The 13,647-nt window shown below is 46.6% G+C and overlaps 1 protein-coding gene and 1 long non-coding RNA gene across 10 annotated transcripts in view; one reads left to right on the forward strand and one right to left on the reverse strand.

Moving 5' to 3' along the window:
• Positions 1 to 13,647, reverse strand: part of CEP170B (centrosomal protein 170B) — a 104,657-nt gene that overhangs the window by 84,552 nt on the left and 6,458 nt on the right. For 4 of the 7 annotated variants that reach the window (XM_077323831.1, XM_077323835.1, XM_077323834.1 and 1 more), the window contains one exon: positions 10,111 to 10,247. In XM_077323831.1, the coding sequence (XP_077179946.1) occupies positions 10,111 to 10,215 (105 nt within the window). In that variant the 5' untranslated portion in view covers positions 10,216 to 10,247. Of the gene's footprint in view, positions 1 to 10,110; positions 10,248 to 10,415; positions 10,436 to 10,685; positions 10,766 to 13,647 lie in introns of those variants that run through there. The other 3 variants (XM_077323829.1, XM_077323832.1, XM_077323833.1) reach the window with 3 other exon arrangements.
• Positions 10,836 to 13,647, forward strand: part of LOC143830803 (uncharacterized) — a 62,092-nt gene continuing 59,280 nt past the window's right edge. For all 3 annotated transcript variants that reach the window (XR_013228599.1, XR_013228600.1, XR_013228601.1), the window contains exon 1: positions 10,836 to 10,954. This is a non-coding gene — a long non-coding RNA (uncharacterized LOC143830803). The remainder of the gene's footprint in view (positions 10,955 to 13,647) is intronic.

Here is a 13,647-nt window from a genome sequence, read left to right on the forward strand (position 1 = left end):
ATCCTTGATGCCCGAGGAGTGCATGTTTTACAGTATAAGCACGAAGAAGGAGGAGGAGGAGGAGAAGGAGAAGGAGAAGGAGAAGGAGAAGGAGAAGGAGGAAAAATCACAGTGTGCTCACAAGGTAAATACTCCAGGATAATAATTCACAAATATAATTAATTATAATAATGAAACTTCCTAACCGTTATAGACCAAACAATAATATAATAACAAAACCTGTATTTTGTTCAGGAGGAGAAGAAGAAGAGTTGGCTATTATATTCTGCTTTTCTCTATCCAAAGGAGTCTCAAAGCGGCTTACATTCGCCTTCCTTTGCCTCTCCCCACAACAGACACCTGTGAGGGAGGTGAGGCTCAGAGAGCCCTCATATTACTGCTCGGTCAAAACAGCTTTATCAGTGCTGTGGTGAGCCCAAGGTCACCCAGTTGGCTGCGTGTGGAGGAGGAGCGGGGAATCAAACCCGGCTCGTCAGATTAGAAGGCCACGTTCCTAACCACTACACCAAGCTTGCTCTCTACACCAAGTTGGCTCTGTTCAGGACCGGCATTACTGCTAACTGTACGTGGATGAGTGACACCAGGGTGCGACGATAGGTTAACAAAAACCAGCAGCAGAGCTGGTAATAGGTGTGTGGGCTGGATTGTGAGCTTGTTAAGGTTTAAACGGTAGCGTCTTTAATGGTTTAAACTGTCTCAGCAGAACCATGTGTCAATTTTTATCTGCCTGGTTTGTCGTCTCCTTTGCCCCCAGTGCTCAGGATTTGGACTGGCACCTAGGATTGCAAATTGTTATCCTTCCATGGAACCACTCATTTTATATAAAGCCAGAAATACTTGTGAGGTAGAGCAGCAACGTAACTGTTGACAATCAACTTTAAATTAGCTCTTTCCAAGAAATGGCGTAATCTAATTGAACGTTCTTATTGTTCAGGCATGGGTAATATATTGTTTCCGTCTTATTTTGGAACAGGTAGTACCTCTACTGATCCCGTGACCTCCTCTCTTCTCCCTCCTCTCCCAGGACTGGTGAATTATTACTGTTTCTCTCACAGTGCCCTTTTCAGAATGATAACAAATACTTCATTTGGTTTTCTGCAAGCGATATAAGATGTTAATATTTGAAGGAGGGGGCTGTAGTCGTCTGTGGAATGCTAAGGGGAACTACACCCTTCAAAGTCCACTGTGCTATATCCCTGCAATGCTAAGAATGTACTTTCCTGGGAAGAGTTCCCATTGAGAAGACCTGAGTAGACCTGCTTCGATCGCTCTCTAATTTTTATTTTTATGGACGAAATCTGTATGCTGCACCTTTCCGCCCAGGGAAAGCTGCCCAGGCAGCGAACGGTTAAAATAAAACATGATAAAGACAAATCATCAAGGCAAAGCGGACAGCTACACATCATCATCACCGGCTCTAAGCTCTTGGGAGACAGCAAACGGTACCTTTGTGGCAGGGGTGAAAATACTGACGTTCCTAAAGTACATGCCATACACGTTCTGGGTCCAGTGTATCTGAGAGACCGCCTCCCTGCCTATAGCCCCAGAAGACTTCCAACTGGCCACTTCCAACTGGCTGCGGATCCCTGGCCCTAAAGAGGCACGTCGGACCTCAACAAGAGCCAGGGCCTTTTCAGTCCTGGCCCCCACCTGGTGGAACGAGCTCCCCGAAGAGATCAGGGCCCTGCCAGAACTTCCACAATTCCACAGTGCCTGCAAAAAGGAGCTCTTCCGCCAGGAACTTGCTTGAGGCCGACCGACTGAGGACATCTATAGGTCTCCCCACCCACCCCCCGCCAGAATGAGAGGTCGAACGTACCAAGGCAGTGTCAAAGTTACTGTTGTTGAAATATTGTTCTAGATCTAGTTGGTATGTTATTGTTGTTACTTTGTTATATTGATACTGATACTGTTCCATGTATATTATTATTATTATTATTATTATTATTATTATTATTATTATTATTATTATTAGATTTATATCCCGCCACTCCCTTGCGGCTCGTTCCAAAATGTTCCAAAATGTTTTCTGTAAACTGCCCAGAGCCGTAGGGAAGAGAGGTATAAAAATCTAAATAAATAAATGAATAAATGCTTGCGGCGCATGTGGGCACGTCCTGCCGTTTCAATCTATTACAGCCTTTTCCAACTATTTTACCGTTGAGAAACTCTTGGAACATTCTTTAGGCTTTGAGAATCCCCAGAACGCGTATGGCATGTACTTTAGGAACGTCAGAAGACATGGCTGGCCAGAATACAGTAGGGAAGGGGTAGTCAAACTGCAGCCCTCCAGATGTCCATGGACTACAATTCCCAGGAGCCCCTGCCAGCGAATGCATCTGGAGGGCCGCAGTCTGACTACTCCTGCATTAGGGAAGCAGAGCTGTGGACACGCCCACCCGAGGGGGGCCCTCCCCTTTCCAACCACTGGGGGCGGGGAGAACAGTTTGGCATGACCATATATGGGCATATGTCAGGATCAGCCCCTCTGATCTCTGCCATGGTTTGTGGTTGACCAGAGAAACTCCATGTTGGTTTGAAGAGTGTTGTTTGAAGAACCTTTTGTAACCCTTTTGCAACCCTATTTCACACTGCTTTGTGTATCCTTTCATGCTGTGACGCTTCCTTGCAAATGTTGCTCTGTGCTTTGTTATCTGTCACACAAGGCCAACCGGACTAGAGACGGTCTGGCAGGAAGCCCAGGATGGCACCTGTGAGGGGGGGGGATATTTCTACCCTGGGAAAGAGGGGGGAATTTGGGTGGGAAGGATGCATTGATAACTGCTTGCTTGCCATGTATCGATTAGAATCGACCACAGACGTCGGAGTGTTCCGATCTACTTCCAATAAAGCTTTCTCTTAATCCAGAAGCCTAGTTGTGAGTCTGTCTGCCTTTGACAGCAGATCACCCAATAAATATTTCACAATTTTTAAAAAATATATTAAAACATTAATTAACTCCTACCCGTTCGGGAAACCCTTCCAGGGCCGTCAAAAACCCCTGGTTGAGAATGCCTGCTCTATTAGGAGAAAGCAAACGTTTCAGATTGGACCCACTTCCTGCGTTTGTTGGTTTGTGTAGAGTGGGTTGTCAGGGCATGGTGCCCGTAAATGTTTGCGCTTGAAGGCCGTGCCAATCAGCAGTCCAGCTTAGCGGCATTACACAGCCTGTGTGTGTGTGGTATGGCTTTTTGGCAGCCTCTCGTTTTGGTCTCGTTCTTGCCAATGGCTGAGGAGGTGGTAAACAGACTGAAGTGACCAGTGGCACTCCAGAAGGGATGCGGTGAGGCTTTGAGGATTTACTTCTCCTCCGTCCCCGATCTAGCTTATTATTATTATTATTATTATTATTATTATATTATTATTATTATTATTATTATTATGTCCTATCAGGGTGGATTAGGAAACATATGAAACTGCATACAATAGAGTTTAAAATAAATACATTCAATCAGGTGGGTTCCCGATACTCGATCCGAGGATCCCCTATGGTGTTATCAGATCTGGCACCTCACTCCCACCGGTAGATGGGTTGGGCTGGAGGAGAAGGGTAGGATTTAGTGGATTATTTATCACCTCCCGCCTTAGTTGCTGTTTATTATAAGGGATAAGAGCCTCTTGTGGCGCAGAGTGGTAAGGCAGCCGTCTGAAAGCTTTGCCCATGAGGCTGGGAGTTCAATCCCAGCAGCCGGCTCAAGGTTGACTCAGCCTTCCATCCATCCGAGGTCGGTAAAATGAGGACCCAGCTTGCTGCTGGGGGGTAAACGGTCATGACTGGGGAAGGCACTGGCAAACCACCCCGTATTGAGTCTGCCATGAAAACGCTGGAGGGCGTCACCCCAAGGGTCAGACATGACCCAGTGCTTGCACAGGGGATACCTTTACCTTTATTATAAGGGATGGTTTTATGGGGTTTTATTGTGTTTTTACTTTTTATTACTGTAAACTGACATGAGCCCAACCAGGGAACGGCAGTATATAAACTGATAATATAAATATAAATATAAATATAAATATAAATATAAATATAAATATAAATATAAATATAAATATAAATATAAATATAAATATAAATATAAATATAAATATAAATATAAATATAAATATATTTAACATTTATTATATATATATATAAATATATTTAACATTTATGATATATATATATAATATAAATATAAATATATTTAACATTTATTATATATATATATATATATATATATATATATATATATATATATATATATATATATATATATATATAAAAATGTTAAAACAAGAATTAAACCCATTGCCCATTCTTCTATCATACGAATCATCATAAGGAATCATCAAGGTGGCCATGTCAGTTGGTCGGCGGGTTCTGACAGGGGGGCCAGCTAGATTAGAAGCCGCCATTATTAACCACTACGCCACGCTGCCTTTCCTCACAGGGCTTTCATCGTGTTTATTAACAATGACCTCGCACGACATACAGCCAACTCACAAAGCATCCGAGTCACTGAGGGACTACTACGACAGTACTGCCCAAACTTTTAATACTAAAGAGACAGCTCTGGTTTCAGGATTAAAATTTAAAGCATTTGGACATTCAAAAATACAGAAATATCGTCGTGATCTATGGTCAAACAATGGGTAGGATATTTTATTTGTTTGTTTGCTTGTTTATTTGATATTTAGGCCGCCCCTCCCTGCACAGCCCGATCAGGACAGCTTACATCAGAGTTTATACACAGTTAGAACATAAAAACACAGTTTAAAACAATCACTAATAAATGCTACTAATAAAAGTAGCGCTCCCATAAATAAGTTAATAGGGTTGTTCTGTTTTAAGATCTAATATTTCCCTTGGTAGGGAAGGGGAGAGGAGTTGTTTTGCTGCTTGCTCGTTTGGCTTTAACCTTACAGCCGGCGGAAGAACACCGTTTCACTTTGGTAGTTCCAAAAGGGTCCGGATCTCTACTGGCAGCTCATTCCACCATCACAGAGCTAGATCCAAAGAGGCCCTGGTTCTGGTCAAGGCCAAACACGCTTCTTTGGGGCAGCAGATCACCAACAGATTGCAATAAGCAGAAACACAACACTATCCAGGGGACGTATTCGGAGAGACGGTCCCTTAGATATGGAGGACCCAGACCATGTAAGGCCTTAAGAGGCAAAAACAGCATTTAGAACTTGACCCGGAACTCAACCGGCAGTCTATGCAGCTGCTGGAGGGCAGGTCGAATGTGGGCCTTCCATGGGGTCCAAGCAGCCACGTTCTGCACCAGATGTAATTTCCAGGTCAGAGCCAAGGGAAGGCCCATGTAGAGCGAGTTACAGTAGTCTAGTCTAGAGTTTACCAGTGTGGAAGCACCCAACTAGTAACACTTCACAGTTTACCTCTTTCTCTTTCGGGATTATACTCTCTAGGGCAGGCAATGGATTCTTCCAAGATTCCTTCCATCTGTGAGCAAGTGTTTCCTTACTGCTTCTCTATGGAGAATTTCAGCACACATATAGTGCCCAAAGGGATGAGGAAATCAATACTGGGACACTGAGAGGGAGATGCATTCCCCATAGCGGTTTTCGTGGGGAAAGCCCATTTCTGTCTCTTTAGGACAGCGGTCCCCAGCATGGTGCCCGTGGGCATGACCATACCTGCCAGCACCGGCCTGGGCACCCAGTTACTGTCTGAGAGTGAGCAAGGCCAAGGGGAGCTTTGCCCAGGAAGGATTCTGATTGGCTGCGCAGGATTTTAAAATGTAGTTCAGGCAACCAGCTGTATGATAGGATATAAGCCAGGGGTGGCCAAAGTGTGGCACTCCATGGCATGTCCATGGCCTACAGTTCCCATGAGCCCCTGCCAGCATGCCATTAGCAGGGGCTCCTAGGAACTGTAGTCCACGGACATCTGGAGAGCAACGCTTTGGCCACCCCTGATGTAAGCTGTAGCTGCACCCATTGCAAAGTTTGGGGATCCCACTTCGAGCAGCAAATTGGTGCGCGCTGGCACAGATTGTTGTACGCTCTCCTTCCAAGAGAGCAATCCTAGAAAGGACGGCCCAAAATCCTACTCAGGTCTCCTCAACAGAGTTTACACCCAGGAAAGGATTCTGAGGATTGCAGTCTTGGTTGACAAAACGAGAGAAACATATCAGCCAAAGCGATCGGAAGGAAGAGAAAACCTGTTTGGGAGGGTAGCTGAGAGTCGCTGTGAACAGATCTCTGAAGAAGCAGCATTTTTTTAAAAAATCTCAATAAATAGTTTATCGGTCTATCTTCCTTCAAAACTCTCCCTCCTTGGCAACTGCTCCTATGATTAATTCTGGATCTTCAGGCGCTAGCTGGAATGCCTAGAACAGTCATGGGACATGTACAAACTCCACACGTCTGGGAGGATTTCCAGTTCTAAATACAGCACTCGATGCAAACGCTCAAATGAATTTCTGGCGCACAAAGACAGACAGAATTTGGTCCACACCAGCTCGGCATAGCCAAGCTAAACCTTCAAAATAAGACATAATTCTGCCTCCCGCTAAATGTACTTAACAGCTACCTAAACCTTAGCACCACACGCTCTAATCCTCAGAAGTATTTTGAATATTTCTAATCTGTACAGCAGCCATAGATAATTTCTTGGAAGTGTGAGATTCCTCCATTAACAACATTAAGTTTCAAATTTCCAGATGCTGAGGCTAACCGTTTCTACCGTTTTCGGTGTCAACCAATCCAAACTGAAGCATGAAATAAAAATCCAAGAAGTGTTTTTTCTAAGCCCCGTAAATGAAAGACAGGAACTACTAATTCTGTATGAGACAGAAATCAGCTGTGGAATTTGCTATCAGAGGATGTAGTAATGGCCATAGGCATAGAGAGCTCTAAGACAGATTCATGGAGATAGATTTTAGATGGTCTCACGGAGAAGTCTATGGCCACTAGCCATGGAAACTAAAGAGAACCCCCAAATTTAGAGGCAATAAAACTCTGAATGCACTGGTACATCGGGGGAAGGCCTCAGTCTCTATGCCCTGTTACTGGCGCTCCAGAGCAGCCTGGCCACTGTGTGAGACAGAATGCTGGACTAGATGGACCACTGCTCTGATCTAGCAAGAGTCTTCTTCTTTTCTTAAATAAAGGTTCAAATGTTTGGCTAAACAAGCCCAAATGAGTCTACTACAGCGCTAACTTTGTGCCCTCTCCAGATCACAGATTGATCTTTAGCGCTGATTGCTGAAGAACAAATGAGGTCATGTTTTCCTTTGTGGGAAATTTTTCTCCACAATCACACGACCACAGAAGGATACCCAAACATCAGCTTCCCTAACAGGGTGAAGAACACAAGAAATGACTCCATACACTCAGTCAGAGCCAGCTTGGTGTCATGGTTAAGAGCGTCTGGCAAGCCGGGTTTGATTCCCCACTCCTCCTCCACATGCAGCCAGCTGGGTGACCTTGGGCTCCTCACAGCACTGATAGAGCTGTTCTGACCAAGCAGGAATATCAGGGCTCTCTCAGCCTCACCTCCCTCACAGGGTGTCTGTTGTGGGGAGAGGAAAGGGAAGCTGATTTGAGACTCTTTCAGGCATTGAAAAGCGGGGTATAAAAACCAACTCTTCTTCTAAACTAAGAAGAGAAGGTTTTGATACCTCACATTTCTCAACCTTTAGAAGTCTCAAAACGGCTTACAATTGCCTTGCCTTCGTCTCCCCACAACAGGCATCAGGTGGGGCTGAGAGAACTGTGACTAGCTCAAAGTCACCCAGCAGGCTTCATGGAGGAGGAGGAATCAAACCCTGGTCTCCAAATCAGATTCTGCCACTCTTAACCACCATACCACGCTGGTTTTCAACTGAAGCAGCACAAGATCTCCCCCTTGTTCCGATAGCTCATGTGCTACAAGTGGGCACCCCATAGGCTCAGTTCAGAACTTAGGGGCCCAGTAACATTGTCCATATGTTAGGGGCCAGGGATAATACCATGGAATTGCACACACATTCTGTGTCACCTTTTAGGGAGAAGGAAGGGTCAGACGTATTGGTTTATGGTAACTCTGGACACCATATGCATAAGGAGATGCCAGTGCATGTCCAGGAAAAGCAGATGAAAGCCATCCAGCCCCACCTCGGCCTATATGTGATTGGCCAAACATGGGCATAATCCTTACACATGGGAAAGCTGTAGGGAGCATGCACATGGGTAGAAGAAGAAGAGTTGGTTTTTATACCCAGCTTTTCTCTACCCGAAGAAGTCTCAAAGTGGCTTACAATCACCTTCCCTTCCTCTCCACACAACAGGCATCCTGCGAGGGAGGTGAGGCTGAGAGAGCTCTGGCATTACTGCTCTGTGAGAACAGCAAACGCTGGCAGGGGCTCCTGGGAATTGTAGTCCATGGACATCTGGGGGGCCGCAGTTTGACTACCCCTGCTCTAGAGGCTTGCAGCCATATCACAAGAGCCGGCCTACCACACCTACTGAAGCCTGACTAAAGTATAATGTCTGCTGTGGTCTCCTGCGGGATTTTACATTCAGGCCAGGAAGTCTTTTAATCGTGTCTGAAAACATGAACTGTAAACCAGGCCTCTCTCTCCAAGCCGCAACACCCTCCTGCAGTGTTGCCAACCCCCAGCATGGCCAGGAGATCCCCCCCCCCCCAATTACAACTGATCTGACGACAGAAATTACTCCCACTGGGGAAAAGTGGCTGCTTTGGAGGATGGACACTGTGGCATTATACCACACTGATCTTCCTCCCCCTCCACAAGCCACACCCTCCCTAGGCTCCACCCTCAAATCTTCAAGAATTTCCCAACTGAGAGGCGCCAATATTGCGATATTCTGCGATATTGATGCTGAAATAAACTCAGCCTACTAACGTGCTCTTATCAATGCAAATGGTGGTTACATTTAGAATACCAGAACACAAAGAAAAGTGCTGCTGGCAGGGATGCCAGCCTCCAGGTGGCACCTGGGGATCCCCCGGAATTAAAGCTCGCCTTCAAATTACAGAGATCACTTGCCCTGTAGGACATGGATGATTCGGGGGGTGGGCTCTATGACACTGTACCCCACTGAAGTCCCTGTCCTCCCCAGGCTCCATTCCCGAATCTCAAAGAGTTTCCCAATCTGGCTCTGAAAACCCTTCTCCTCCATCCTGGGTTGGGAAATACCTGGAGATTTTGGGGGTAGAGCTGGAAGTGGGCAGAATCTGGGACAGGGAGGGACCTCAGTGGAGTATAATGCTATGGAGTCTCCAAAGCAGTCATTGTCTCCAGGGGAACTGATCTCTGTTGCTCGGAGATGAGTTGTAAAATCAGGGGATCCCCATGTCCCACCTGGAGACTGGCATCCCTACTCCATTCCCCGCTGCTGACCAGAGGGACCTGGCAACACTGGTTGCTGGGTGTGATGTAAGAACATGAGGATCCATTCTGGATCAGGCCAATGGCTCATCCCGTCCAACACTCTGTATCACACAATGGCTCAAACCCAGCTGCCATCATGAGGTCTGTTATAAGACCATAAAAGAAGCCATGTTGGTTCAGGCCAATGGCCCATCCAGTCCAACACACTCTGTGTCACACAGTGGCAAAAAAACCCACATGCCATACAGTCTGACATCTTGGTCAATCAGATACCAAAGGGAAGCTCACGTGCATGGGCTCTGGCACCATTCTGCCTCTGAACCTGAAGGCCCCATTTGTCTGTCATGGCTAACTCCAATGGCCTGACTCCAATCTTTTTTAATATCCATCTAAGCCACCTTACCTTGTAGCAATAGTGCTGCCAGACCTCCTGCTACAGTGGGAAATCTCTCAGTGATCACCTGCCGATGCTGAGAAAGGTAGTGGGGCAAAGCATGCTTAAAAATTAGCATTAAGTGTGCCACAACGCCACTTCCAAGGAAAAGCTGGAAGTGATGTAGAGCAGCTCTAGGGACCAAGGATTTCCACTCCATATCACTTCTAGCTTTTCCCTGGAAGTGGTGTCACGATGCACACAATGCCGCAGCTCCCGCCTTGCAGCAGTGAGTCCTACAATCAAACTCAAACAACAACAAGCCAATACGGTGTGGAGTGGCACTTCCGAACGCACGTCCTCATCCAGAGAAGAGCTACAGAGAGGCGTCTTTACCTGGAGCATCAGTTCACAATCTTCTCGGCCGACAAAGATCATCTCCCGGGGCAGCCGGTGCCGAATGCCGGCGCCACTCACTAAAAACCAAGACGTCACACTCATTTTGGCGTTTGGCGCTTCAGCTTTCCACCATCCTGAAAGGACAGAGAGAAAACAGAGTTTTTAAAAAAATGTAAGCAAGCTATGTCAAATGAGAACGTGCCAAGCTGATAAGGTGTAACAAATTATAACCAATGAAATTATAAATTATAAATCAGTCTTGGAAAATGCTATTGAGATCAAGGCCCAAGTTCTTCACGCACAGAAGCAGGAGCTTCCTTCATGGTCACGCTGAGCTTTTGAAGCTACCCAACCTGTTGTCCGCCACCAAGGTGGAATGGGGGGAGCAACTGTTCAGCATGCAGAAGGTCCCAGGTTCAAACCCTGGCATCTCCAGTTAAAAGCCTTAGGCAGGACGTAAGACCCTGGACAGCCGTTGTCAGTCAGAGTGGACAATCCTGATCTTAACAGTACACAACAGATCTCTGCACACTGTGGGGAAGCAGGAAGGAAGTATAAGACGTTGAGAGCACCAGAAACCTGTTGTCTCCATGCAGACAGGCGCTGGTCATTCCACAGGCTGAGCAAACCAGTCCCCAGATTCCATCCCAAGGAAACATTCTGATGGATCACAAAGCCGTTTCTTGATTCCCTGGCAACTACCTGGGCCTGCCTGGGAAGACCCACGTGGCTGTTCTCAGGGCCAGCAGAGTCCGAGTAGAGTCCTAAGAAGAACAGCACCCTTCTAAGCCCAGGGACTTCAATGAACTTAAAACAAAGCAGATGAAGAAGTCCACAAAAGGTGATGCTAGAACAGTGGTGCTCAACCCTGGGGTCCTACTAACCCCATTTGGGGTCGCTTGGCCCCTTCTGTGGGGTCCCCAGGTTGGTTGCTGCCACCAGCGGCAGGTGGCCGCAAGTGGTGGTGGGCGGTGGGGGCAGCCACAAGCGGTGGTGGCAGCGGCCAGCAAAGGAGGAGCCATGGCACACCGTCCTGACTGTTGTGCAGCTGCACACACATGGACGCACATGCGCGCACATGCTACCCACGCGCATGCACACTCCGCTCCCGATGCTGCCACAGTTGGGGTCGCCGAGCCGGAGCAGTTGAGAACCACTGTGCTAGAATAAAATTAATTAATGTCTAAGATGCCCCAAGACACCTGAGAACCAGCTTAGTGTAATGGTTAAAGTGGTGGCTTCTAATCTGGCGAGCCGGGTTTGATTCCCCGCTCCACCACATGCAGCCAGCTGGGTGACCTTGAACTCATCACAGCCCTGATAGTGCGGTTTTCATAGAGCAGACCTGTCATAAGCTCTCTCAACCCCACCTACCTCATAGGGTGATTGCTGTGGGGAGAGGAAGGCGACTGTTCGCCGCTTTGAGACTCCTTCGGGCAGTGAAAAGCAAGGTGTAAAAACCAATTCTGCTTCTATTTATTTCTGGGAACAAGCTGAAATCACGGTGTTTTTGATTTATTTATAAACATGTTTATGCCGCCTTTCCACCCAACAAGGTCCTCAAAGAGGTACGCATGAAGACATGCTGTAGTAGTTAAAAGGCTGGGCTGGGATCTGAGAGAGCCAGGTTCAAATCCCACCTCTGCCACCTAAGCTTGCTGGGTAACCCTGGGCCGGTCACGTGCTCAAAGCTTAACCTACTTCACAAGGTTGTTGTGAGGATAAAATCAAGAGGAAGAGAATGATGCAGCCTGCATTTGGTTCCCATTGAGAAGGCAAGGTATAAACCAAGCATATAAAAATAAATTTTCAAGTTATCAAAGGCAGCCTTGCATACAGAATACTTTTCCCTGTTCTTGGCCCCGAAAAAACAGACTGGCAAGTAGAAATTTAGCCACCGCTGTTTTCCTAACTTCCCCCCCTTTCATCCTCTCTTCAAATGCACAGGACAAGAGTAAGTGAAAAAGGTGGTCACCCTGCAGATGTTCCTTGTTTTACAAATCACTATAGGCAGCAGGTAAGATATTAACATATGCAGGTGTGAACAGGTAGGGAAGGGAGCCAGCAGAGAGGGAAGCCCTCCTGCAGGGAGCATTTCACTTGTAAATCCACTTCCTTCTCACCACAGATATTTCAAACCAGCTTGCTGCCAGGCTATGTAACATCTGAAATAAATGCATTTGTTTCCAAAACGTCTGACTGTGGCTATTTTAAATGGGCTAGGACCTATTATCCAGGCTTCTCTACAAGACTGCTGGGGCAATAAGGAATTTCTACCCAGTACTGAAGTTTCTCTAAAAGTGTCTGTCTGGCAGGCCCAACACCTTTTCCCTTGCCCACGAAGCAAGGAGCATATCTTTCCTAACAAGGGCTGAATTTCGAATATGTCTCTACCTATCAAAAAAAGGAGGAGAAAACTCTCCATGAAATGGAAAGGATTTTAGTGCCTCGATGAACCACAAGTGTGGAGTTGCAATTTGTGTTTGACTAGACCCAGTGGAATGAAATTAATTCAAAAGAAATTCTGTCTAAACCTCCAGAAGAAGTTCCTGACAGTCAGAATAGATTCTCAGTGGAACAGGCTTCCTCGGGAGGTGGTGGGTCTTTGGAGATTTTTAAACAGAGGCTGGAGAGCCATCTGACAGAGAGGCTGATTCTGTGAAGGCTCAAGGGGGTGGCAGGTTACAGGGGATGAGCGATAGGGTTGGGAGTGTCCTGCATAGTGCAGGGGGTTGGACTAGATGACCCAGGAGGTATCTTCCAACTCTTTGATTCTATGAAGATCTGAGAGACCCGAGTTCAAATTCCCACGCCGGGTTAAACAACGTTTGACTCCAGTGTCACCTTTAAGGCCGACTAAGTTTTATTTTCTGTCTATGCACACTTCTTCAGATTCTTCTTTGGGTTTGCTAGGTTATAGCTACTCTCTCAGCTTAAATTAATTCACAGGGCTGTTGCGAATATAAGAAGTAGTAGGGGAAAGACTGATGCTGAAAGTAAGCTGGAGGGCCAACAAGCCCGGAGAAAAAATGTTCTCTCTTTCAGAGGGATTCGTTGTACAGAAATGAGCAGCAAAAGCTGCTTGTATCTCACAGGTGACTAACATCCCCATGAAGGATCTGGACATTTTTCTCCAGATTTATTTACTTATTTTTAGATTTCTATACCACCATTCTCCAACAGTCTCACGGCGGTTTCCCATAAAACCCATAAAACATCCCATAAAAACAATGACAAATTATCACATTAGGCGCCCTAACCCTCACTCCAGTCCAAGGGTCAGTTCTCTTATAGTAGGAGTGAGAGCCAGATCTAATCAACATGGAGGGGGGATCCTCCAATGAAATCACCCAAGTGCAGCCCTGGCCTCAACCAAAAGCCTGGCGGAACAGCTCCATCTTGCAGGCCCTGCAGAAAGCTGGCAACTCCTGCAGAGCCCTCAGCTCTTCTGGGAGCTTGTTCCACAAGGCTGGGGCCAGGACCAAAAAGGCCCTGGCCCTGGTCAAGGCCAAACGAACATACCAGGCCCCGGAA

Source organism: Paroedura picta, chromosome 2, assembly GCF_049243985.1.
Source record: "Paroedura picta isolate Pp20150507F chromosome 2, Ppicta_v3.0, whole genome shotgun sequence".
Classification (NCBI taxonomy): domain Eukaryota; kingdom Metazoa; phylum Chordata; class Lepidosauria; order Squamata; family Gekkonidae; genus Paroedura; species Paroedura picta.